The sequence below is a fragment of the Lithobates pipiens genome, unplaced genomic scaffold, assembly GCF_037356315.1.
Source record: "Lithobates pipiens isolate NorthernLeopardFrog02 unplaced genomic scaffold, aLitPip1_a1.2 Scaffold_13, whole genome shotgun sequence".
In the NCBI taxonomy this organism is placed as follows: domain Eukaryota; kingdom Metazoa; phylum Chordata; class Amphibia; order Anura; family Ranidae; genus Lithobates; species Lithobates pipiens.
The window spans coordinates 451,631,592-451,659,432 of NW_027507718.1; the positions used below are offsets into that span (position 1 = coordinate 451,631,592).

Below are 27,841 nucleotides of genomic sequence, written 5' to 3' on the forward strand. Positions count from 1 at the left end.
AAAGGTAACAAAATAATTTTCTAAGAAAAAGCTATACCGTGAAACACAGTGAAGACGGTCATCATCCAGTGGAGAAAATATGGCACAACAGCGACATTACCAAGAACCGGAGGTCCCTCCAAAATTGGCGAAGAGACGAGAAGAAAACTGGTCTGGGAGGCTGCCAAGAACCCTACAGCAACATTAAAGGAGCTGCAGGAATATCTGGAAAGTACTGGCTGTGTGGTACATGTGACAACAATCTCCTGTATTCTTCATATGTCTGGGCTATGGGGTAGAGTGGCAAGATAGAAGCCTTTTCTTATACAGGAAAAAACATCCAAGCCCAGCTACATTTTGCAAAAACATATCTGATGTCTCCCAAAAGCATGTTGGAAAATGTGTCATGGTCTGATGAAACCAAGGTTGAACTTTTTGGCCATAATTCCAAAAGATATGTTGGGCACAAACAACATTGCACATCACCAAAAGAACACCATACCCACAGTGAAGCATGGTTGTGGCAGCATCATGCTTTGGGGCTGTTTTTCTTCAGCTGGAACAGGGGTCTTAGTCAAGGTAGAGGGAATTATGAATAGTTCCAAATACCATTCAATATTGGCACAAAACCTTCAGGCTTCTGCTAGAAAGCTGAACATGAAGAGGAACTTTATCTTTTAGCATAACGACCCAAAGCATACATGAAAATCAACAAAGGAATTGCTGCACCAGACGAAGATTAAAGTTTTGAAATGGCCCAGCCAGAGCCCTGACCTTAAGCCAATTGAAAATCTGTGGGGTGATGTGAAGAGAGCTGTGCACAGGAGATGCCCTCGAAATCTGGAGTGTTTTTGCAAAGAAGAGTGGGCAAATATTGCCAAGTCAAGATGTGCAATGTTGATGGACTCATACCCAAAAAGACTAAGTGCTGTAATAAAATCAAAAGGTGCTTCAACAAAGTATTAGTTTAAGGGGGGTGTACGCTTATGCAACCATATTAGTTAAGTTTATTTTTACTTCCCTAAAAGATTTCAGTTTTTGTTCAGTTGAGTTGCAGTTTATAGGTCACATTAAAGGTGGAAAAAGTTCTGAAATTTTTTACACGTCACAGAAACGTAAGTCTTTTGAGGGTTAATGGAATCTGATGCCTCAATCATTCCAGCTCTCGCGGAGGTGCCAGAGGCAAAAAACTGACCTGAGGCTTGTACTCCAAAATTGACCATAGTGGCTCTATGATGAGGTCTGATGACTGCAGCGCCCAGGGCAGGTGTAAGACTTTTGTCTGTATGTTTGTCAAACCACAATTTGACGATGCCAGCTATGTGAATCGGAGCATTTTTGTCTTGGTAAATGGCACTCAATTGCAGCTTGCCTTTGAATGTTTTGCTTATCACGTTCCCTCTGCACAGTTTTTGTGGACATGAGCTTTTGAAGACTGAGATTGAGTTCTGCAGTCACTTTTGCAGCAGCAGTTTTCTTATTCTGGGTCACAATCCTGCACAGCATCCTTTGTCTTTTAGTTTGGTTGACCATGTCGACTGCGCTTATGCTTGTCGAACAACGTTTTCCCAGAAACTGCATGAGCTGCTTATAACCTTTGCGACAATGCAAATGGTCAACTTCAGTCACAGAGACACCAGCTAAGCGGACACCAACTATTTGCCCTCAATTAAACTTTGTAAGCTCTGATATGACTCCGTATTACTAGCAGCGCATGCAGTGAATGACAAAAGTGAGGCTTCCCACCTGTTAGCCAGTTATCTTGTCGCACTACAGAAGCATAAGAATGTTGCATCACTTTCGGTTTCAACATGGAACGTAGTGTCACTCTCGCACCTTCCAATTATAGTTTTTTTTTTCATGTTTTTGTCCAACTCCTGTAGTTTTTGGCTTTTTTTTTTTTTTTTTCTCTATAAATAAGCCCCAACATTTAAAATGTAAATTGTTTTTTATTCACATTTTTTACTTTTACTGCGCAATATAGGTTCATCAAACTCTGTTCATAAATCTCCGAAGGATCAGAAGGCAAAGTCTGCCAGTATGAAAGAGGTTCTCAAAGAACAAATGTTTTTAGAAAAGAAAGTTGCAATGAGTAAGAAGAGGAAGAAGGATAGTAGTGGGTATGTTTTTTTTGGATTTACTGCTATTTTATTGGTTTTCATTGCCCGCCTCCTGGCTGCGTCACTCATGCGCAGTGTCCTGTGAATGCAAAACTACAAGGTGAAATGCTTTGAGGTTCCAGAAACAAAAAATAATAAATGCGCATTCATTTTTTTTTTTCCCCTGCCAAAAATATGCATTTGTTTTGTTAAAAGTTGGACTTATCCTTTTACTGTATCCATTATTTAAACAGGTCATTTTCTTATTTTAATATCTAGATCTTTGAAGATAAAAACTGATGTTCTTGATGAAGACTCTAGAGATACCCAAAAGTCCAATGAGGTGAGTGATCCACGAGTAATTCAAAATACCCTCACTGGAAGTACTATTAGGAATGTACGGTCAGTGAAAGCTTATAGGAATGATCAGTATATCTAATCAGATGAAAGCATATGCAAATCTGGAATTTTCATGAAATAGTTGAACTTGGAACCCATTTCTTCTACTGCTGAAACTCCCCTTTGGTCAGTGAAGCTGTCCAATGAACGCTTAGAAAGAAAGAAGGTGGAGGCAAGCTTATATTTTTTGGGGGGGAAAAAGTTGAGATTTGCATATAATTTTAGCTCTCAATCTCCACAGATCAACTTATTTTGATTTAAAAGAAAATCTATTTTTGTTGAAAATGAGTCCCTGCTTGGGCAGTTTTTTTTATTTTTTTTTTCTCCCCCCCCCCCCCCCCCCTCTTGGGCTCAGTTTGCACTACTGTTAAGAGTATTCACAGGTGAGCAGAGTTAGTCCTGTAGGTCAGTCTCGTAACAAGGGGGGAAAAAAAAGTAAGACACCTTGTACATGATCTTGAACGGGAATTTTCAGTTTTAAACCAGTTTTTGTTTTTTTTTTCAAAGCAAGTCGAAACGGAGGATGTTACTAAGTGTACAAAATTCTCGAACAACACAGGCTTTTTATTTTTTGTTTCTGATCATACAGTCTTTCCTATCTGATTTTTTTATTTTATTTATTTTTTTTTCTCATGTGTACCCCACCTAACAGTTGTATTTGTGTATGCATATGCTACATCTGTTGCTTTAAATTGCCTGTATCAAATTATTATTATTTATTTTTAATTTTTTCTTCTTTTACTAGTCACAGGATAGAATATCCTCCTCCACAAAAGACTATAAATCTGGAAAGTCTGATGGCAAATCCTCAAAAAAATCACTTGACCAAGCAGAAGAGAGTAAAAGTGACCCCAAAACCGAAAAAGAGAGTAAAAAGAAATCCCCTTCATTTTTAGAAAAAATTCAACAAGATGCAGCGACACAGGATACTAGAAAGCAACTTGAGAGACTTGACTCAAACTCTGAAGAACATCAGAAGGCCAGAACACCCAGCAAACCAGACAAACCTGACAAATATTTAAAAAGAGAAAGCATTGACAGTGATTCACTGAATGCAAAGGTTACACCAAGAAAAGAGTCTAAATCTCACAGGAATGAACGTGAACGAACTTTCTCAGAGGATCGTTTGTCCAGCAGACTAGAAGAGCGGACATCCACCAGGCAAGAAGAGCGGTCATCATCAAAGCCTGAAGAACGTTCATCTTCCAAACAGGAGGAGCGGTCATCCTCTAGGCAGGAGGAACGTTCTTCCTTCAAGCAAGATGAGCGTTCATCTCTTAAGCATAAGCACAAGACAGATAATGGACATAAACAAGGAAGTGATGAGTCAGACTCTCAGAAATCCAAGAGGACTTCTACAGTTGACAACCACTCACAGAAACGCAGTAAATCCAGTTCAGAAGAGAGGTCTGATCGGAAAGGGAAGCAAAAAAGTGACATAAAGTCATCTTCATCCTGTAAAGATGAAAGAACATCTGAGCATGCTAGCAAAAAAGAGGATATCGCTCGTCGTGATAGTAGTAAAAAAGACAGACCTCAGTCATCTGAAAAGTCCAGATCTGAGCACCGTTCTAAACGATCAGCAAGTGATTCCAGGGACCACAGAGAATCACAAAGTATTTTGAGGACACCCGGTTCAACTCAGAAGAAGTCGAAGAATTCTTTAGATGATAAAAATGAAGCTGACAGTTCTGATCACTCCAGACAAGAGGAAAACAAAGACAAGAAAAAACTACATAGTTCCTCAGATGAAAGGCTCCACGTCAAAGCCAAATTTAAAAGCGGTAGTAGTAATAAGTTGTCAAAACCAAATGACCAAGAAGAGGCTGACAGTAAAAATGAAAAAGAGAGGGTTGCAGTTGACAGTTCTAGTGAAAAGTACAGAAAATCAAAATCTGAAGATAAAGATGGTGGAGAAAGAAAGGACAATAATTCTCAGGCCTCAAGCAGCGCAGCAAAAGAAATGAGCCACAAGTCTAAGCATACAAGTGATAAATCAAAGGAAAGGCTTCGTCTTGACAGCAAGGAACATGGATCTTCTAAGCTGGACAAGAAATCATTTGGGGAAAGCTCCAAGAGTTCTAACTTAAAGCATATTCACAAAGATTCAAAACGGAAGGAAGATGGAAGGAGAGCAGAAGAGAGATCTGTAAAGAATCCAGATGAAAAAAGAATTCCGGAACGAAGCAGTAGCTCAGATGGAAAGCTTGGTAAAAAAACTGCCTCAGAGTCAAAAAATGAAACCTCTAAGGAAACGGGCCTAAAGAGAGGCTCCAAGTCTGAAATTGATGTTCTCTTAGCTGAATCAGGATGTGGGGAGAATAAAGATCCCAGAGAGAATAAGAAACTTGGGAGTCTAACGGGTGGAAACGAGAAGGCATCTGCAGAGGCAAAGGTTACAGATGCCACAAAAATAAATTCTAACAGCAAATCTCAATCCGTTTCTGAAACCCCTTCTTCCAAAAAGTCCACACCGCTAAAATTCAAGTCAAAACATGAAAGCAGTGACTTGAAGGACAATAAATCTAGTGGTCCTTATGAAAACACTTCTACAGCTTTATTAGGGCATGATCTTGGTTCCATCAAAGACTTGGATACTTCAGCTTCTGAGAGCATAGAGGACAATGAAAAAACTGTCTTCAGGCCAAAAGATGGTGCTGATGTTGCAGAAGAGTCTGATCAAGGAATGCCTTCTAAAACAGCCAGAAATTCACATATGGAGAGAGATGATCTTGCTGGATCTAGCACAGCAAACGGTTCTGCTCAGGAGCCAATGGAATCTGCTCCCACCTCACATAGTAATGACTATTCCTGTGTGTCTCCCAGAGAAGTATATCCTGATGTAGCAGACTCAAATGATGGGGAGATTTCTACAAGTGACTTGGCAGAAAAAACTGGAAAATGCTTGGAAGAAAAGAATATGGAAAGTGACAATATTCCAGTACAATTGGATATGTTAGAGGTTGATGATATTGTTACAGGAAACGAGGTTGAAGGGGATGTGTTTGAGGTAAAAGATTCTTTGTTGGAAAGAAATGAAACCGTTTCAGCTGAAGTAGAAGAACAAAGTAGTTCTACTAATGTGACTGGCACAGAAAGAAATGGAAATATAGGCAGCAGTATTATGGAAAACAATAACAAAGAGATTAATGGCGTTACCCCTAGAGAGAGCAATGAGAGTAGAAAGGAAGCTGAGCATGATGCAACTGCTACCTCTTCCAGTTTCATAATAGAAAATGAGTTAAGACAAGGTGTTGAGGATACTGCCTCGTCTTCCAGTACACCAGTTGATAACAGTACAGATGAGACTTGCATGGAAATGGAAGGGGCAAATCTGGATAACAGCAGGGAATACACCTCTTCAGCTTCTGCAGATGGTAATATTGTTGAAGATGATGGCGATATTGCAATGTTATCAGAGAATAGCTTTGAAGACACTGCTACCTCATCAAGCTCTGATAGGAAACATTACAATGAGGATAGCTTTTTGGAGCCCTTACTGTCAGAAAAAATTAGAGAAAGTACCGCCACCTGCTCCCAGAGTACAACAGATTTGGTGCCAGAAAAAATTGGTAATGTTACCTTTAAAGCTGCTACTTCTTCAAGCGCCCATAGAGAGCTTTCACAAAACACCGGCGAAAATGCTGCATCTTCTTCTGACAATGCAGAAAGAAGTAATATTGCGTTAGAAATTTTAAGTAATGTCAGTGAAACAGCCACTTCTTCTGATGCCAATGCAGAAAGTGCTAGCTCTTGTAGAGCTGAAATTGTTAGCCATGTAGCAACGTCTTCAGAAAGCGATGGAACAGTTGATATTTCTGGAAATATTGCAGCTCAGTCAGCTACCTCATCAAGCTCTTCAGGTATTCACTATGGCCTTGGAATTTCGGAAAGGCATACAGCCACCTCATCAAGCAGTATGATTAATAGTAGTAGAGAACTAAACTTTGGCTCTTTGGTTTCCTCTGAAATAGATAATGAAAATCTAGCAGCATCATCCAGCAATGTAATGGATAGCAGTATAGGCGATGATTCCAGTGAATGGCTTAAAGATGCTTCAGAAAGAGAAAGTGAAGATGCAGCAAGTTCTTCTAGCAATCTTCCAAGTACTTGTAGAAGCAAACCTAACTTTGGTAATGTAGAAGATAGTAAGAATACTAGGGCCACCTCAAGCACCCAGCAGGATGGTGTAAATGAGGCGGGTATGGACATAATCTCCTCAGGCACAATAAAAGAATATCCAGGAAATTCATCTGATCTTGCCATGGATAGCAGCACCGAAGCATCAGTTTCAGTCAGCAGTGAATTTTATTCAGGTAGAGCCACGGGATGTTCCAGCAGTAGAGGGGATCAAAGCCCTGGGAATGATAAATATTTGGAACAGACAAAGGAGAAAGACAATGCAGCTTCTTCCAGTAGTGGAGCATCTTTAGCTCAAACACAGACTGCAGGTGATGAAGCCGCATCCTCTTCAAGCTCTTTTACAAGTAGTGACACTCAGCACAGACAAATTAGAAGCACAATAAACTCTGACAACACAGAAGCCACAGCATCGTCAAGCTTTGCTACAAATAGCAGTAGCGAGCAGTATTTTAGAACTTCTCCAGGAAACAGCTCTGATACTACAGCAACTTCATCTAGCAGTTCAGTTAACAGTGGAACCTTCACAGATGTAAATCACAACACACAACCCACAGCATCCTCAAGTGTTTCAATGGACAGCAGTACTGGTGAAGATCTGAACATGAGTGTTGCACATTTGTGCAGCAGAACAAATACTGCAACATCCTCTAACATTATGGATAGTGCTTGTCTGGAACGTATTACAAAAGAAAGAGGACCTGCCTCTTCGAGCATAATGGGAGTAGACAGAACTGAAGAGAATGTCGAAGGTATTGTTTTTGCAGATAAAGTTAATGAACAAGCAGCTACATCCAGCAATTTGATGGACAGCAGTATGGAAGATGATAAAGCATGTGATGCTCTTTCCAATAATAATCCGTATGCCACAACTTCCACGGGCACAAACCTTGATTTGGATACGGATAAAGATATGGATGATGGGTGTGATGTTAATAGTGAAGCCGCAGCAGCAAGTTCAAGCAATACAGTGGGGTCACCACTGGACAATGGTGACAACGCAACCTCATCAGATTATACCATGGATAGCAGTGTGGAAGGTGTGGGACAGGCTTTAAGCCTGTCAAAGAATATTGAAGCTGCTAGTTCTTCAAGTTTCCAAGATATTGTCACCGATGCATCTGTTAACAGACCAGTGGTCGATGATGCCACAACCTCTTCCAGCATTGAAAGGAAAAATGAGCTAGTTATTAGTGGCATTCATGAAAGTCCTAGCAATGAAAGCAGTTCTAGAACTATAGAAATGGCTGCTGAGTCAAGTTTTGTTGCTAATCATAGTAGTAATGCTATTTCTGGCACGTTACAAGAAGCTGTTGCTCCATTACGGTCAGATGAGGATGATGGACATGTTGAAATGAATGCCACTGATGGAACAAATTCAGTAAATTATGAAAATGATGAAAAAGAGGACACTGTCAGTAGTGCCAGCTCGGAAGAACAAAGGTTTGTTGGCAATTCATCTAGACAGGCCACAAGACAGCTTGCGGATGGAGAAACTGATAGTACTGTCACAAGTGCTGGTACAGATGCACGAGAGTCATCTGTAAATGGAGAAGAGGCCTCTGATCATGTCACCTTTGCAGATAAAGAAGTCATTAATGTTGACGTGAGCAATGTGGAGGCGAACGTTGCTGTTGAGGAAGCTTCTGTTTCCCATGCAAGTGATCAAGATTTCAATGATGATCAAGTATCTGAAGCATCTGCTGACAACAAAATGGCTGAAGAATCTGAAGATGTATCTGTTGAAAATGAAATGATTGCAAACGTAGGTACTGAAAATGAAGTTGCACAGACTAGTCAGTCAATAACTGAAGAAGGTGAAGGGGCTGTTACGAGTACAGGTATAACTGAAGAAAGCTATGGTGATAAAGTTTTACAAGGACAAGATGAAGTTGCATGTTCTGAAGAGACAGAAACAAATGAAAGTGGCAGTATGAATATAGCTGAAAACCTTGGCCCTAGAGCGATTACTGAAGATGATGAAAGTGCCATCACAAGCACTGGTGCTAAAGAGGATGAGGAAGAGGGTGAAGGATTTGTTACAAGTTCTGGCACCCCAGGTGAGGATTCTTCATTTTCAAACACTGTGGAACACAGCCCCTCTACTTTGGTACATTCTGCTGAAAAACCTAAAGAAAGCATAGCAAATGCCAATGAAGAAACGGCTGGGGAAATGGAGGAATTAAACTCGGAAAATCTTGAGTGTGTTACAAGCTTCACCACGACACCAGAACCTCGGGAGGAGGATAACCCTTCTCACGTGAGAGAAGAAAGCACACCCTCTCCTCCTGACAAAAATATTTTGGTGCCCGAAGATGTTTCAACCCAAAATTCTGATTTGGAGAAAGACGACAAACCGGAAACTCAAGAATTCTCAAGTTCTGATATTTCTGAGGGGTCCCCAGGTTGTCCAGTGCAGAGCAATGAAGTCTTGCTTGAGTCTGATTTAAATCGTGGCACTTCACATTCTGAAGTGGCAGATCAGTTATGTGTAGAAAGCTTGTCGCAGTCAGTTGATGTCTTGCACGAGAACAGCACTCCATCAGAAGATCATTTGGAGCACAGCAAAGCACAAATTCCTTCAAAAGATCACATTGATGCCCCTCTTACAGCTGTAGACGTAACTTGCACATTGGCTAAAGATAATGTTGGTTTAAACATTCCTTCAGAATCTAAATCTGAAAGAACTTCAGATGTTTATGATACATCAAGTGGTGATCGTGATGATCCTGCAGGTCAATCTACAAACTCTGATGTGATTTTTACACAAGTAGAAGAAACACACAATGCTACCTCATCTAATGCCTCTGAAGATGGTATCCTTAACTCAGATAAAGGTTAGTCACTCTTCTGCATTTTGTAAACCTTTATTCTCAGTTCACACTGATGCAAATTCTATGTGGCACAGATGCGATATGCAAATCTATGCTTTTTCAGATCGTCAATGAAGGCCGTTCACATATATGTGCGATTCTGATCCGATTTAAAAAAAAAAAATTCGGAGTTTAGTGCCGTGCGCATTTCAGCTCCATAGACTTCAATGGGACGAGACTGAAATCGCAGTCTTGTGTTCACATAAATACAAATATCAGCAATTTTTTTTTTCCATTTCCCAACTCCTGCTCCTTCCCTCCTCTCAAAAACAAGTAACCAATGACTCATCAGCTGTCAGGCATTCCCGCTGACGGCTGCAATTTAAACAAAAGAATGCTGGCAATTTAAAATTTATGGTGGGGGGGGGATACAGTGTAGGTCCCCCATACCAAACACTTAACAATCAGCTTGGTCACAGCTGCTATTAAAGTTCACATTGGAATCCCACCTGATAAACAGAAATCACACTCTGAATTTGCACCAAAACCCCACTCAAAAACAGATGGAATTTGCACTTTTTTTTTTTTCTTATGAGTAAAATGCATAATAATTTTTTATTTCAGAATGTGCCCCGCAGGGTGAACAACCTCAGCCAGAAATCGAAGCTCATGTAAGACTTTATTATTTATTTTTTCTGTTTATTACTGATCTTGGCTCTTATGTATTATGTTTTGGGCTCCTTTCCCACTGGCGTGCTTTTGCCATGCTTTTCCAATACTATTCCCCACTAAATCTTATGTAACTGTTGACACTGCAGGTGCGCTGAAAATTTAAAAAGTCCTGCAGGATAAATTTTTGGTGCAGGCTTTCAAAAGCGCACCAAAAAGGCACCTTTTTTGTTGTAAGTCAATGGGAAGGCATCAAATGTGCATCAGTGTGAATGAGCTAAGCCCTTATGTGCGTAGCTCAGATTTCATGACTAAAGTTTACAACCACTTTAAAGGGGTTGTAAACCCTTGTGTATTTATTATTATTATTATTATTATTATTATTATTATTATCTGTCATACTTCCTTCCACTGTGCAGTTCGTTTTGCACAGTGTCCCTGGTCGTCCTCTTCTGGGGTCCCTCAGCTGGTGACTCCTCCCCGCATCGAGTGTCCACATTGGAGAAGCCCGCTCCTTGGTGGATAATCGTGCAGGTGCTCTCCTGATTCCCACATCTGTCAATTCACAGTGAATGCAGGACTTTGCGCCACGTCATTTGATTGACAGCAGCGGGAGCCAATGGCTGCGCTGTCAATCAGTCTATCCAATCAGGACACTAGTCATTTTCACAGCTTGTGAAGAGGCCTTCCTAAGTGATTGTAATATTTTAACCTCTGCACTACAGAAGTGATTCTGCTATATACCTAACTAAATACATGCAATCAACTGCTAACACCACTGAGATCACCAAGCACAGCAAAAATTATAATATACTCGGTGCAGCCATCCTATATAATACATTTCTATAGAAAATGAAAAATAAAACGACATCTATATGCACTATTCCAATCGATATGCAAATATCATATGCTACAAATGTGCAAATAGTGAAATTACAGTGGCCAAAAAAATATTCGGACCATTGTGAAAAGTTTCATAAATCCAGTATAGTAACATTTATGTGGTAGTTCAAGAAAGCACATCTTCCTCCTGCATTAGAAAAAAAAAATGGGGAAACCCTAAGACATAACCAATAGAAAAGATTTTGATGTAGTGAAATAATATACAAGTTGTAATAGGATTTCTCATCCATTATTGTGGGTTTTATGCCTGTTTTGCTTTATTACATTAGTCATAGATTGTAATGGGGCTTAGCTTGATTTAGCTTTTTTCAGTTGATCCACTTGCATTACATTAATTTATTTTTTGTTATGAATGCTTAGATACAGGTTTTAGAAGATGCAGAAAACACGGAGGTGGAACGGCCAAACAAGAGTGAAAATCTTGATGAATCTGAAGGTTAGAATTGTCAGTCTCCTATAATGAAATGGGGAATATGCAGTGATTCACCGCTAAACATGCAACATACTGCTCCAGGTGATAGACTTGCACTCTATATTTTCATCTCAGGCGCTGGCTTGGATCATCTCCATTAAATCAGCATCAATTACAGTATACAGGACTACATACAGAGATGTAAAATGACAATCTTCCGTTATTAAAATTGCTGGCAGAAAAAAAGTTTTTGACAAAGTGCTGTGAAGAACTTGTTCTTGACGGTTATTTTGTATTCCCGCATTTGATTTGAAATAATCCTAAAACCTAATAATATTAGGGCTAATAATCTACAAATCTGATTTGACCTTCCTGCTAACAAAAAAAGTATTTTATTGTGTTCTTATTGCTCAGGCCAACAGACCAAACGTATAAACACAAGGGGTCTTTGGATTTGAATTCAGTTTTAAATTGGCCCCTGAAAACCAAAGTGGTTAAATCATGACCACCAGGAAATAAAATTTCCCCAAAGGAATTGAAATGTGTCAGATTTGTGATTTGCACTCACTGCGTTGATTTAAAAAAATATATATTTTTCTTTAAGGGTCTAAACAACATATGGAAGAAGATGAAAAAAGTCTAAAGGAGGAGGAGAAAACAATAGAATTGCAGCCTGCTACAAAGTCTGAAGAGGCAAGTTGCTTGTATTAAATGTGTAAAACCACATACACCTCCCCTTTTTTACAGGGTCTCAAAATAGCATCCTGTATGCTAAATGTTGTCCTTTGCTTGCCTCTTATCCGACCCTTGGAGCACTATTCCTTGCTGGTGACACCAATGATGCAATTTTTGTTTTTAACACCTCTGGCCACCAATCGGGATATATTTCATTGTTGTGCCTTTCGACAAATTGAATGTGGCCCGCCCTACTCTTCCTAAAATGACACCAAACCATGTGGTGTCCAACATGGTGGATGGGGGGGTCGGGTTATCGTTGGGCACCCCCTGTTAATGAGGACTAGGGCCCTCTTGCCCAAAATCTTTACCTGTGGTTATGGGGGTCTGTTCGGAATCTAGAAGCCTCTTAAGGACAGTGTGGCTGCATTCTCGGATAAGGATCTAATCTATTATGTATTTTCTTTGCCTCTTTGTTCACTTTACCTGTCATCTGTGAATCCCTGGCTAATCACCACACACACACACACACACACACACACACCCTATGAGGAGGTGAGTTGCCAGCTAGATGAAGGAAGCCCCGTAGACGTGGTGTATCTGGATTTTGCAAAAGCATTTAACAGTTTCCCCATAAACGTTTACTGTAAAAAATAAGGTCCGTTGGCATGGACCATAGGGTGAGTACATGGCTTGAAAACTGGGTACAAGGGTGAGTTCAGAGGGTGGTGATAAATGGGGAATACTTGGTCAGTGGCGGGTATTGGTGCCCCCCAAGGTTCTGTGCTGGGACCAAACCTATTTAATTTGTTCATAAGCGACCTGGAGGATGGGGGTCAATCTCTGTATTTGTGGACGATACTAAGCTAAGCAGGGCAACAACTTCTCCACAGGATGTGGAAACCTTGCAAAAAGATCTGAACAAATTAATGGGATGGGCAACCACATGGCAAATGGGGTTCAATGTAGAAAATGTAAAACTGCATTTGGGTGGCAAAAATAGTAATGCAATCTATACACTGGGGGAGAACCTCCTGGGGGAATCTAGGATGGAAAAGGACCTGGGGGTCCTAATAGATGATAGGCTCAGTAATGGCTGCTGCTAACAGAGCAGACGGAATATTGGCATGCATTAAAAAGGGGATCAACTCCAAAGATAAAACAATAATTCTTACACTCTAGACCAGTGATGGCGAACCTTGGCACCCCAGATGTTTTGGAACTACATTTCCCATGATGCTCCACTACACTGCAGAGTGCATGAGCATCATGGGAAATGTAGTTCCAAAACATCTGGGGTGCCGAGGTTCACCATCACTGCTCTAGACTCTGGTTCGGCCGCATTTGGAATATGCTGTCCAGTTCTGGGCACCAGTCCTCAGGAAGGATGTTAGGAACTGTAGCAAGTACAAAGAAGCGCAAGAAAACCGATAAAGGGTCTGGAGGATATTAGTTATGAGGAAAGGTTGCGAGCACTGAACTTATTCTCTCTGGAGAAGAGATATGACTTCAATATACAAATACCATACTGGTGACCCCACAATAGGGATAAAACTTGTTTGCAAAAGGGAGTTTAACAAGACTCGTGGCCACTCATTAAAATTGGAAGAAAAGAGGTTTAACCTTAAACTACGTAGAGGGTTTTTTACTGTAAGAGCGGCAAGGATGTGAAATTCCTTCCACAGGCGGTGGTCTCAGCGGGGGGCGTTGATAGTTTCCAGAAACTATTAGATAAGCACCTGAACGACCGCAACATACTGACATATAATCACACGCATAGATTGGACTTGTGTCTTTTTTTTTTTTTCTAAACCTCACCTACTATGTAACAAATCCTATGCATTTAGTGAGAAGTCCTTATCCTGTAATGTGCAACGTGTCCATAAATTAAGATCAAAGAATATTTTTGAGATTCATAATTTAATTTAAGGCATTACTCCACCACAGTGTAGGTAAAATTAATCCACAAAGTGCTCGTGTTTTATGTCCTTTGGTCTGGCCTTCCTCAGGTGGCCTGTTTGTTGAACATTTTCCTGCCTGCTTTCTGGACTGATCCTTTGCCTGTGCAGATGGGTCGTTTATTCTGATGATAGTTCTAGCCATTCCCTGCACTCCTGGAACCACAGGAATTCTTTTGTTCAGCCTCCTGTACCCCCTGGCCTGTGAACATGATATTCCTGGGTGGCAGCCATGTATCAGTAGGCTAAGCTTTTTTGACCTATAGGAACTGGGACCGTTCTAGGTGATGCTACACAAAGCCATATTCTCTAACCACTCGTACAGAGGCAGCCATTACAGTATATCAGTTTTGAAACAATCTGTTTATTTGTCTGATGCGCAAAATACAATGTTCAGTATGTAAACAATCCAAAAAGTGAAAGTCTCATACATGTGGTATCGCCATGCATATGAGTAGTATTTAGAATGTGTTTTGAGGTGTAATTCTATGTATGCCATGCTATGTGTGAGAAATGTATTAGATTGACAACTTTTGTATTTAAAAGGGGAAAAAAAAGTAATTTTCTTGTATTTTCTGAACTTGTGGCATTAAAATTAAGTCTTCAAAAGACTCTCCATACTTAAAAACCTTGTGGTGTTTATTCTCCAAAATGTAGTCCTTGTGTTTCCACTGTTCTGCTTCTCCTGTACTTCCAAAAATGTGAGGGAAAGTCAGAAAATTAGAGATGTAATTTTATGCCCTTGAAGGTGCTCTTTGGATTTTGGGCTGCTTTGTGGCTAGGCTGTGAAAGTCTCACGTGTTTATCGCCATATTTTGAGCACCAGAATGTGTTTTGGGGGTGTAATTTTAAGTATGCTTAGGATGTGGGTTAGAAAGATTTTATGAATTGACAACTTTGTTTAATCAAGCCGGCTGAATGACGGCTCGCCATATTAACAAAAGCAATGTTGGGTCCTTCTGTTCCGACAGGGGAGCCTTCATCTGCAAGCCCTAATCTTGTCGGAACTTACAAATGAGCTCCTGGAACGGAACTTGTTCTTAAGTAGGGGACTTGCTGTATACCATAGTTTGTAGAATCTAAGGGGGTTATTTACAAAAGGCAGATCCACTTTGCACTGCAAGTGCAGTTGCTCTGAATCTAAAGGGGTAGATCTGAAATGAGTGGAAGCTCTGCTGATTTTATCATCCAATCATGTGCAAGCTAAAATGCTGTTGTGTTTGTTTGTTTTGTTTTTTTTCCTTGCTTGTCCCCCTCGGATCTATAGCGACTGCACTTCCAAGTGCACGTGCAGTGCAAAGTGGCTTTTCCTTTAGTAAATAACCCCCTTACTTTCCTACAGACTAAATATACCTTGATTTTAGGGTTTTGCCTAAATTAATGAAGGATTATTTGCAAAATTTTTATAACCTAAAAATAACTTTTATTTAAATTTTTTCCAAAATTTTCAGTAATTTTTTTCGTCTGTGGCAAAAAAAACCCCTAAAAAACTGGTGATTAAATACCACCAAAAGAAAGCTCTGCCTGTCTCTAAAAACAATTATATACATTTCTTTGGGTACAGTGTTTCATGCCTGATTAATTGTCATTGAAAGTGTGAGAGCGCTGAAAGCTTGTCTGGAAAAGTAGAGGGTGAAAATGTCTGGTCTTGAGGTGGTTAAGGAGGCTAGTGTGCCCTGGGTCAATGGGCAAACCAGAATCATTTTGGAAGATATTAAATTTACTTTCAGAAATCTCTTTAGTACCATGCCTACTCTTCAGCAAACTATTTATTTTTGTATGTGTGTCAAGTTCACTTTCAATATCCAAAGGCCAACCGCTATGTTCACCTTTTGTAATCACCCACACTTTTCCTGTTTTTAGGAGCCGCCTAAGAGAAAACGAGGGCGACCTCCAAAGAAGCGTACCCTGTCGTTATCTTCAAATGCAGATGCTGGTAAGGTTCTTGAATTTTACATAACTCTTACATGTTTTCGTGTGAGACATGGAACTTATTCTTTTAGAGATGCTGTCAGTTTGCAGACAGTCACTTTTCCTTGACTGAGCACTTGGCTCCCCCCTGACATATATATCCCCAGACACACGTCTTGTTGCCTTCCTGCACTGCCAATGTCTTTGTAAGTAGGGCATGGCTTCTGAATCAGGGGTGGAATGTGCTATCCCAATGTGGCAGCCAGTAAGGGGATGCCATGACATAATTCCTATGTCTAAGCTTCAGCACCAATCAATACTGCCGCTTGGACAGGTGGGAATGCTACAATGGAATGGCAAGGAAGAAGTATGGCTGGTTAAGTGTACATGCTTGCAGTGCCCGGACAAGATCATCCAGTGCCCAGGGCAAAGATGCCAAACTGTGCCAGAGAAGAGGGTGAGGGAGGGCACAGCCTCACATCTTTCTTCCTCTCCTTGCTGCTTCCTGCACTGGGCTGACAGAATTGATGCCACTGTCCCTACTCCTGTCAGCCTTATAGTAGAAGGAAGTTGCGCGCCCCCATCCCTACAATACTCTGTGCCCAGGGCAGCTGTTGCTTCTGCCCATCCCTTGTCCCTGCCCTGCATGCTTGGAAGGGTGGGCTGCATGAGCAGAGTGGGTTCGCTTTTTAAGCTGATCACATTTTAAACCCATTGTATCCTAAAAGCCACAAGGCTACATTCATTTATTTAATTCATTACATTTTTTTTGTTGTAGAAGTGAAAAAAGTAAGTTCTGAAGAACATGCTGTCCGTGTAAGTATTTTAGGAAACCCTAAAAATCTTAAACAAATCATTTTGAATTCAGATCTAAGTAAAATGACTGTTTAATTTTTGGTACTTTTTTTTTTTTTTTTTTTTTTTTTGTTTAGTTTGGTTTGTCATTTGCTTGATTAACATATATATGTGCTATATTTTTTTTGTTTCTTTTCTAAATCCAGCAAAAAAGACAAACTGAGGATGCAGCCAATTTGAATGAAGGTATGTTAATAAATATCAGTGCATTGTTATAGGCCATGCTTAACGAACACCTTGAGAGAATTTTTGTTTAGAAAACTACAATTACTAATGCATACATGTATTAGCAGGAATTATGACTGCTAATTCAATAGCCATGAAATGCATTCTGACAATTTTGGCCTGCCTTGTACATGTGTCCAGAAATTGACAGTCAGACCCTCTGATGCCTTCTAGATCAACATGTCCTAGCACCAGCCAGTGTTGTAAAAAAATTTGGGGGTTTTGCTCAACATTCTGGCTCTGTGAACATAAAGATGCAAACTTAGTGGGTATAGAAAAGAAACTCCCTCTTAAAATAAAATGTTGTTGCTTTACAGCCTGAAGTAAAGACAGACACAGTTTTTGGTTTTTATCCAGCTATATTTACTCAGTCCAACTTATAACATCCAAGTGAAAGATAGAACACCAACATAAGAGAAAAAAAATCACTAAGTTGGAAACGCAATCCGGTATAGCCAATCACCTTCTCAATGGCAAACAAAGCAATATGATGTTCAACTGTTAGCATTTTGATTAGCGAAGCATGAAAAGGGCTTTTCTGGAACTTTAGTCCCTGGTAGTGCTAAACAATTATGGGTGACAAGGTGGTGTCAAAAGATCTCTGGGATAAAGTTGTGGACAGGTGTAGTCGGGAGATGGAATCACAAAAAAATAAAAATAAAAAATTTGGAGGCTTTATCAATGCTTGAAGCAGTGTCTATTAGGAAGTCTATTAAGAAGTGGAAGGTATTTGGTATAACAGACTCTCCCTGGATCAGGACGTTGCTCCAAACTGGATGAAGGAGCCAGGAGGAAACTAGTCAGAGGCTACCAAGTGGCCTACCGCAACACCTGAAGCAGTTGCAGGAATTTATGACAAAGTGGTCATTGTGTGCATGTGACAATAATATCACAAATTCACCACAAATATGGCTTTTATGGGAAGGTTGCAAGAAAAACACCACTCCTCAAGGCCACATGGAGTTATGACTGAGCTTTGCTAAAACACACCTTGAAGATTCTGAGGACACATGGGAAAAGTGTTATGATCAAAAAAAACTAAAATTGAATTGTATTGCCACAACACCAAATGATACCTGAGGGGGAAATTCATCCAAATAACACCATTCCTACAGTAAAGCCTGTAGCTGGTAATGTCCTGTTATGGGGGTGTTTCTCTGCAGCAGAGACTGAAACATTTGTCAGGATGGAAGGAAAAAATAGATGGGGCAGAACAGTCAAATTCTTGTGGAAAATCTGCTGCCCTCTGCCAAAAAGATGCCAATGGGAAGATGGTTTACCTTCCAACATGACAATGACCTAAAGCACACAGCAAAAATGCAGTGTTTTAAAGAGAAAAGTGAATGTCCTTGCATGGCTTAGTCAGAGCCCAGACTTAAACCCCGTTGAAAATCTGTGGAATGATTTGAGGACTGCAGTCCACAACCGGCCATCCTCAAAGGAAAAAAAAATGTGTGTGTATGTATGTATATGTGTGTGTGTGTGTATATATATATATATATATATATATATATATATATATATATATATATATATATATTTACAGTTGGTAGTGACCTATCCCAACAGAGTAAAGGTTGTAATTTAAAGCAGTAGGTGGTTCAACAGAATACTGACACAAAGGGCCGATCGTTTTTCCAACTCTCTGATTCTGTTTCTGCCATATTGGTGTTATATCTTTCTTTCTTTTTTTTTTTTTTTTTTTTTTTTTTTTCTTGTATGTTCTAAGTTGCACTGAGTAAATACAGCTGAAAAAAAAAAAATTCTTAAGGGAGAGGGGTTGGCAGTACCTCCAGGAATTGTCTGTGACCAGCCCAGCATGGGAAAGGGGTGCTCCGGTGCCAGCAACCTGCCTGTGGGCATGCATGCTAATAGAGCCCAGAGCTCTCGGCATGTCGGGTCCGAGTCCCGGAGGGAGGGTGATGTCAATCCGGTAGGTGGGACTTCCAAGGTGGACATATGGCAAGTGGTTCTGGCCATTGGAATGCAGGAGGAAGAGGCTGGTCAACAGCTGGTGCATCCTTCCGGCCCTCGAGTGGTAAGAAAGGAGAGGCTGCCAGAAGGATACTTTTTTAAAGAGTCAGAATGACAGCAACAACCGATGCATAAACCTGCATTGGAAGTATTGCTACAGCGGTTGGAGTGGATACAGGAGCACGATGTAGTAGACACAGAGGTGCCTCTAATCTTACTCGCTGGGTGTTTGCTTTGTTTTGTCCTTCCACAGAAGCCTGGGCTGTCTGCTAGAGGGTTAATGTTTTAGCCGTACAGCAGAATGGGCTAGCTCTGTTACAGGAAAGGGGTGGTTCCTGGCTACATCTCTCCTTTCATTAAAGGCTCTGTGGCACCTGGTTGGACCGTGGGGTTGAAACCACTGCTAAATAAGAGAAAGGTCCTTCTGAGAGGGAAAAAGCACCTCCTGTAAGAATCCGCTGGGGGACTCCTGGCCTAAACCACTCTGTGGGCTATTGCAGGGATAATGAGGGAATCCGTAGTAGGAGCATGCGGAAACCGTGGGGTCTGTACGCTCTCAGTTGAAGAGGAGTTCAGGTTTGGCAACAGAGCTACAGCTCCAACCTTCTGCCACCCACTTCAAAAAGGTGAGAGTGAATCGGAGGAAGAGAACGTTTTCTTTAATCGTACATCACAGGACACAGAGCCATAGTAATTACTATGTGGGTTATAGTCCACCCTAAACAGGAAGTTGCCTCCCATACAGGAGTTTCTGGGTTTTTTTTTTTTTTTTTTTTTCTCGCCAGTGTCTAAGGTGTTTGTCACGAGTGAAGATGTGCTGTGCTGAGCTCCTCTGGAGAAACCCTTGCTGTGGCCAGCTATGCAGCCGGATCCATTCAATGTGTCTTTTAGGCCGAATTGAATGGTACCTGGGCCTTGTGTCCAAAGAAATGAGGTTTTGCCTGTAAATGCTTCTCTTTTTAGAGAGCTGGACCCCGGGATCCAATACTTTTTGGTATTAAGGTCATAAAGTTTTACTGGCGGAGGTGCTATTACAGGTCCAGGTTTGTGGGTTTCCCCGAGGATCCCCAGTTCCTGAAGGTTTAACGGAACCCACTGTGAAGATTGGGTCTGTTGGTTTTACCACAGAAAACCTTGCAGCGGGAAAGGTAAGTGGCATTTCCTAAGAAATTTTTGAATTTTCTTATGAAATGTCTCCTTTCATTAGTAAAGGTTATCATGCCTATGTGTCACCACTGGGGGCTGTATGAAGCACATACCTTCTCATGCTTCCTCAAGAGAACACATTGTGTCCGGAGCAGCAGGCTTCTTTTTCTCTCTAGCCAGCGGAAGGACCCATGGTAAGTCTGGGGGGTTTTCTTTCTCCAGACCCCCCACCTGTGCTGTATTCTCCCCCTCTTCACGAGGAAGAGTGTCGGTAGAAAAACAGGGGTATCCTCCAACGTCCAGCGTGGGAATGTGTTTTTAAAGCACCAATATTACTGCTGTAAGCTGATAGAGGGACACAAGAGGGTAGAGGGGCATGAAAGCGGTTTGGTGACACAAGCATTCCCTTTGACGCATTTACTATTGTATCAGGCTGAGCAATAATGGCAGCAGCAGGGCTGGATTATTGCTAAAGCAATAGATGCGATTTTCTTCTGGTGGTACCTCTTTGTGCATTGGGCTATGTTCAGAAGGGGTGGGGGTTAAAACACCCCCAAAAAGGAGCTAAAAGGGTCTCACTCAAGCTCTGGAAAGCCTACTCTACAAATGGCATCCTCCCCTGAGAAGGGGTGGCTGGTCAGAGTGGGCATCGGGCCATGAAACGTTTGCAGCTGTTTTCAACACTGCAGCCTCTGTTCATTTTACTAAAGATCTTTTTCCTTAGCCATGATAGGTTTTAAAAGAAAATTAAAAATTGCGACTTTAATCGCATCCCAGTGTGGTCAAGATGTGACAGGTTCTCTTCCATTTTCGCAGGACCCTCTGACTGAGGAAATAGGGGCCGGAGTATACGAATTCCCTCAGGGAAGTCACCCAGAGTAGCATTATTTTCCTTTCTAAAAAGCTTTATCCTATGGTAGCAAATTCGCTAAGTAGGGTATACCAGCAATTAACGCTACTATATCCTTTTGTAAGCAAGTTTGACTTGTCCGGCAGACAATACTCAAATACTTAGGGATCCAGTGGATAAAAGGTTGGAACTTCTATTAGAAGAAAAAAAAATTTCTCTGGCAGATTGACTGTCCCAGCCTGCGCTGACAGTAAATAGTTAATCATTGAGAGACCAGTTTAAACAGGTATTCAAGGTTATCTTGCTCAGCAGGCCCAGGAGGCAGCTTTAGGTTTGCAATAGTCGCTATGACAGATTCTATCCTTTAGTCCTTGTGCCCATCGCTAAGTGTCATGCAAGAAGCACCTGCCTAGTCTTCCTTTTTGCGGTGAAACTGTTATCTGGGACTATTTTTGGATATCCAAAGAATTTCTAGTAAAAAAGTACCCATTTTGTCATTTAAGTGAAGGAGTAAATGTGTTTTCATTTCAAAGCTCCTTCTGTGCCAGGGGCATCAGCCTCCAGGCAGTCATGAGGGCTTCTGACATCAGGTTTAAAGGTTAATCCTCAGGGTTAACCCCAGGGACAAGAGCCCCTGCTTGCTTAATGGGGAGAATTCTTTTGCAGTTCTCAGGGATCTGGCAGAATGAGTGTCAAGATGAATGGGGGACTTCCTCAATAGCTCCAAGGTACAAATTGGAGTTCCAAGCGTTTCCGTCTCCTCGTTTTTCTCAGCTCAAACGTGCCTAAAGGTCCAGAGAAAAAAAAATCTCTCTCAAGCACTGGACCATCTTTTGGTCCACAAGCACTGAGGTTCTGGGTTCGCAGCCCAAACATGCCACTTCATGTAAAGAAGTTCTGTTCTTTCTATGTTAAACATAACGCCTGACTCCAGGGACTTCCCTAAATTTATAAAAGGAAGATCCTGCAATGGGAGAGAACAAAGGGCGATTCAACCAAGTCCCCCCCCCCCCCTTTTTTTTTTTTTTTTTTTTTTTTTTTTTCCCCTTTTTTTCCTTTTGTTGTTCCAGCAGTCCTTAGAAAATCAGCATGTTCAGATTCTGTTGGGCAACATGTCAGCCGTTTTTATACCTATACTAGGGCAAGGCGACTGATGGAGCTAGCACATCAGATCCCCTGGGCAGAATCAAAATCTAGTTTCGCTGTCAGCAGTGCACTTGAAGAGCACACAAAATGTCTCCTAAGCCGAAAGATAAAGGAGTCATTGAATCGGGAGATCTGATCTTTTCTAGCTGATACTTTGTGGAGGACCTACTAAGATTTGCTGTCCAAAAGCTTTTCAGCACCCTTTTGTCAAGCAGGAAAAAGGTAACCAGGGCAATTTAGTCCAAAGTTTGTAAGTATTTCCTCTTCCCTCTCCCAAGACAGAATAATCTTAGGGACAGATCTGGGTTTTCTTCCAAAAAATGTCTACAGCGTTCCACCGTATGGGAAAAAAATTATACTGCCCACATTCTGTCTGGCTCCTTCTGGGCCGGGAGAGGAGCCCTTTCACATTACGTCAGAAGAGGTCTTTTAAAATATCTTGATGTAAATAAACACCTCAAAGTCTACCACTCTGTTCATCCTGGCAACAGGAGCACGCAAAGGGAGAGCTTCCAGAAGTACTTTGGGAAGGGGGCTAAAAGCAGATTATCAAAGAAATGCCTGACCTTTATAAGGCACTACAGGTTAGATCTGCTGTCTGCCTTGGATCAATCCTTTGACAGGAAGGTTTTATAAGCTGTGGTCCCACCCTGACGTAAGTACTCTGTTATCTCCAAGGTGTTGTCCTGAAAGGCGAGGGGAGAAAACCTTAGTTACTTACCGGTAACAGTATTTCTATGACCTTTTCAGCACAGCAGCTACTTCCCTCCCTTGCTTATTATATGCATTTATATAGTATCTCTGGTGGTTGGTGTTTTCTATGCTTATATTTTCTAGCATGTCGGAGGAATTCTCGGGGATGACTGATGGCATGGTGGAAGCAGCTGCTTTTAAAGGGTGGTGTCGCAGCAGTTTTTCCTGTGAAGGGTGGAGCTATGCTCTCTCCCAGGTGCTATCCTGCAAGGCTCATAGAAATGCCGTTACCAGTAATTAAGTTGTGTGTTTTTGTTTTTTTGTTTATATGCTTTGCATTCTACTTGAATAAGAACCAGTATACAAATATATCTGTATCGAATAATATAGTGGTTAATTAACATTTTACTTTATATCCATAGGCGCATCTGATCAAGAAACGAAAGATAGAGAGTCCAAAAAATCTGAGGTAGGTCCTTTTTACAGATTGTATATTATGTAACAGGAGGTTGTACCCTCTAAAAGAATTTAACATTTTATTGTGACCTCCCTCCCACAACCTTGTTCAAATGCCGCTCTGAAACAGAACCAATCGGAGAAAGCCTTGTAATCATTCATAAAAGGCCTGAGGCACAGAGAGAAGCTAAAAACTATGCCACCTGGAGTTTAAATGCTTGTTGGGGTCACCCATGGCAGACCAGTTTGAGTAGAACTGTCAGACTAAAACCTTATGCCTATTATTGAGCAGCATTATAGGACCATCTCTATGTTGGATAATCACTAAAGTGACCACGGAGAAGACATTACCTAAAATTTCTCAAAAGAAGGCAATGGTAAACCACTTTGGTATCCTACAGGAAAACCGTAGTGATAGTTGGACTACAATGACATTAGACCCAACAAGAGATTTTAGAGAAACAGTATCCATGTGGTTGCCAGAAGTCAATTTGAGAGAGCTAAATATATTGTGGTGCGCCGCAAGGATCGGTATTGGGTCAGGTTGACATTTTTTCTCCTTCTTTTTTTTTTTTTTTTTTTTTTTTTTAATTAATTAATTTTTTTAATTAATGAGGTGGTGGCTGGAATAGACAATCTTTACTGATTGCACGTTTATGATTTATTAAAACTTAGAAAGTAGTGGTAACCTGGGCAGTGGCCATTGTGACAATGGGTCCTCGTTCTGCAAGGCTTAAATGCTCGTATAGTCTAAATTACTACTTTCCAGACTCCATGATCCAGTGTTTATTATGGCTCGAGTTCCAGGTTTGCTCGGAGCCACCAGCTTCTCTTGTGTTCTCTTCTTTACCTTCTCTCCCTCTTTGTCTCTTCACAATTTATTATATATATATATATATATATATATATATATATATATATATATATATATATATATATATATATATATATATATATATATATATATATATTATATAATTTTTTTTTTTTCTTTACACCACCAGTACAGCGGTACTTTACCTCCTGTTCACTAGTGCTGATGTTCCCTACATAACTTGTTCTGTTGTTGACTTTACTATTGTGTGTTTTCTATATACCCCAGAGGCCTTGTGCCACCAGTTTCATGATTTGTTTTATACTCCTTGTGAACGCTTTGTACTAATAATTCTTCTTAAGACTTAACGAATTTGTGCATTATACAGTACACCTTATATTGGAGAATAATTTTTTTTTTTTTGTGTGTGTGTGTGTGTGTGTTTGTTTGGTTTTTTTTTTTTTTTTTTTTTGTCGTTATAAAAGATTGAACAAGAACAATATGTTGGGCAGCACCACTGCCAAATAGCGGATGCAATCTTGAGATATGTAATGCTAATTTTTTTTTTTTTTTTTTTTGTAAGGCTATCTGGGGTGTGAAATATGCTGCCATAATACTGTAAGAACGATATTCGATTTTACCATTATATAGAAGGGCCTTTTTTTTTTATTTAGATGAATTGTGAGGGCTGATTCAGGGGTCCAGTTTTAAGAAACTGTAAAACTTTCTAAAAAAACGTTTTGGGTACAGTCAATGGAACTGTCTTGATATTTTCTAGGTTACAGATTCTGAAAGAAGTCCTGGAACTGTACCGCGCAGAGGAAGAAAAAAGAGACGTTCACGAAGTTCTTCTGATAATGGTATTCAATGCCCAATGTTTGATCACAAGCACTTAACACTACTGCGTTTTTTTTTTTTTTTTTTTATGCTTATAACTATTCCAACTGCGCTCCAGCAACATTCTACTCTACTGGCCAGATGCTGCAACAATTTTATCATCTTTCAGGCACATCAATCTGCAACCCAAGACTTCATTTGTTTCCCTGTCTTAAAGGGACGAATGATGTTAGAAATTGACCAAAACAACTCTAATCCTGCATATCCTGTAAACTTCAATGCTTTTTGATTTAGTCGTTCAAAATTTGGAAACTATTAAAACTTTGGCATGTTGCTGTGGCTAAAAACTTTGGGAAGCTCCCTAAACTCCCAAGTTTAAGGACTGAAATTGGCTTTTCTTGTAGTCCATATATGCAGAGTTAACCTTTTTAAAAGTGCCCCTATTTTAAAGCAAACCCCCTGTCAGATCTCAGATGGAAAATTGTCTGACTCTTAGATACTAGTTCTGGGACAGTGATCGAAAAGTATTTTGTACTAGTGCTCTGAAGCCACCGTATAGCCTGGGAATTAGAAAATGCTTCCATCTGATGCATTTTTTTGCTTTACGGCAAAAGGACTGTTTCCAAAGTCTGCTCTTAAATATACATCTATTTTTATAAAGCATTTTTAGACTTTTATAGCACACTGAAGTTTTGTTTTGATGCGCTTCCGAACATGCGTTGTAACTGATTAATTTTTTTTATTTATTTTTTTTGGTCAGAGAATTTTAACATCCTCTGGATATCAAGATGCACATAAATGCATACATGGTGCACTTTACACGCAGTGTTATTCATTCCTATAAGAAGTGCACTTTCTGGAATCTGCACTCCACAAAAAGTGTTTAACGCTCTTGTTGTAATTCCCAACAAAAATGAAAAGCTGAATTTGATTTGGCAGCAGCCTCTTGTAATTCTCTTCATAGTAAAACCCCAGGCTGGGAGAAGGAGGGTGAGTGTTGTATGCCAGGTGTGCTGCATGTACACTTGCACACAGGGGCAGTAGTTATGAGCTCATCAGTAATGATACTGCTCAATCAATGTCCAATTTCAGACTGAAGATAGATTATTCACAGGTCTCTAGCCTGTTGGTGCAGTCTGGCAGGACTTTACTCTTAAAATAGGCTGGAATAAAAGAGATCACCTTTTTAGGAGATAACTGCTCCCACGCATTTTAATTCTATATTTATCTATTTGAAGTTTGCTGCAGATCCCCTGCTTTATAACCTTCTAATATCGCATTCCAGGAAACCTTTTGTGTTTTCTTTTTTTTTTTTTTTTTTTTTTTTTTAGTAGTGATTTGCATGAACATATTAAAACCATGTAATAATGGTCATCGAATCAGAAGATTCATTAATGTGTGAACTTCTGATTACCTAAATATTTGCATACTGATCTGCATAAAATCAAACCACTTTGGAATCCAGGTCATTCAGCCTCCTTCACACGGCCGTTTAGCTGCAGCCACTGGATTCCTAAATGGCCATGCAAAGGAGGCCTTATGATTTACAAATTTTGAAATTTTGCCTAAAATCAGGCTGAATAAAAATTATTACAATGTAATTTGGCCTGGTTTATTAGTTGAGTCACTCAGCATCACTGTTTAACTTCTCACACAGCAATATATATAATATACTTTTGTCTGATTTTCCATAACAGAAGGCTCCGATCCAGAGAAAAAGCGCAAGAAGACGGAAAGTACTGAAGAGGATGAAGATCAGGAAGATAGTGATAGCGAAGAAGACGAAGATGACGAAACGCCTAGAGGGGCGACAACAAGAGCTGCCTCCCGCCTGGAAGCCCAGAGGTACACAACATGTGGATGATGGCATAGAACTTGCAGGCCACCAGAGCATTTTACTGTAGAGTTTTGACCTTTTTGTCCCTTACCACATTGCTTAAAATAAACAAAACCTCAGATAAAGTGTTATTGTGAACCACCTTCTGAAAATAGAAGCTTGGTTATACAAAAATACAGATAAAATCAAAACCTTCCTTAGCAGCATATTGGTCAAAGAGGGTCACCATGATGGCTGTGTCGTAACATTTGATATACGATTTAGCAGATGCAGAATTCATGTTTATTTCAGATTAGACATGCTTTCACATGTACGTTTGCGGCTGCTTAATGTGTTTGAAACTGATCCTTCCTCTCTATCAAGTGTTCAGCTCAGGGCCATACAGCATATATAATGGCCTCTGCAAGTTGGTTTCAGTGAAGAAGAAATGGTGGGCTACAAGCATATAAAAATGGTAAGAGCATCCTTGGCACATTGTCAGGCATGTGATTACAATGACTGAGATTTGGGCAGTAACAGTCATGGCACAATGACCAGCCTCTGTACATTAAAGGATACTGCAAGTAGTTTGTGCAATGGTTTAATGACCTAATATCTAGCAGAATATGATTGACTAGCATAGGAACAAAGATTGTAATGTATGGTACATTGATAAATTACTGGCAGAGCAGCTGACTTTCTGGCTTAACATGTATAACTGAATAAGTAACACAACGCTTTTCTTTATGTAATTAATGCACTCATTGAAAATTTCTGGGGTGTTGATTTGATACCTAGTTTAACTTAAAACCATTTGAACAATTCATCACACTCTCTATTAATTTGTACCCCTCTTGTTAAAGCGGAGCTCCATCCAAAAGGAGAATTCTTAGGGGAGGCGTGGGGCTGGAGCTAAGCCTTAAAAACTGTTTTGCCTACAGCCTATTTAGCCAAAACAACCATATGATTTCTCCAATCTCAGGTTCCTGGCAACTCTTGAAATGATGCTGGCAGCCAATGATTTAGCTATTAGGACAGTCAAGTGGAGAACTGACTGCCCCACAGAGCAGA

The 27,841-nt window shown here is 40.4% G+C and overlaps 1 protein-coding gene across 1 annotated transcript in view; it reads left to right on the top strand.

Moving 5' to 3' along the window:
- The window catches only part of BOD1L1 (biorientation of chromosomes in cell division 1 like 1), a 63,514-nt gene that overhangs the window by 21,103 nt on the left and 14,570 nt on the right, over nt 1-27,841 (top strand). The window contains exons 8-19 of the mRNA XM_077477772.1: nt 1,964-2,099; nt 2,358-2,421; nt 3,223-9,454; nt 10,055-10,101; nt 11,363-11,438; nt 12,019-12,107; nt 15,911-15,983; nt 16,737-16,774; nt 16,960-16,999; nt 23,270-23,316; nt 24,896-24,977; nt 26,652-26,799. Coding sequence (XP_077333898.1) covers nt 1,964-2,099; nt 2,358-2,421; nt 3,223-9,454; nt 10,055-10,101; nt 11,363-11,438; nt 12,019-12,107; nt 15,911-15,983; nt 16,737-16,774; nt 16,960-16,999; nt 23,270-23,316; nt 24,896-24,977; nt 26,652-26,799 — 7,072 coding nt within the window. The remainder of the gene's footprint in view (nt 1-1,963; nt 2,100-2,357; nt 2,422-3,222; nt 9,455-10,054; nt 10,102-11,362; nt 11,439-12,018; nt 12,108-15,910; nt 15,984-16,736; nt 16,775-16,959; nt 17,000-23,269; nt 23,317-24,895; nt 24,978-26,651; nt 26,800-27,841) is intronic.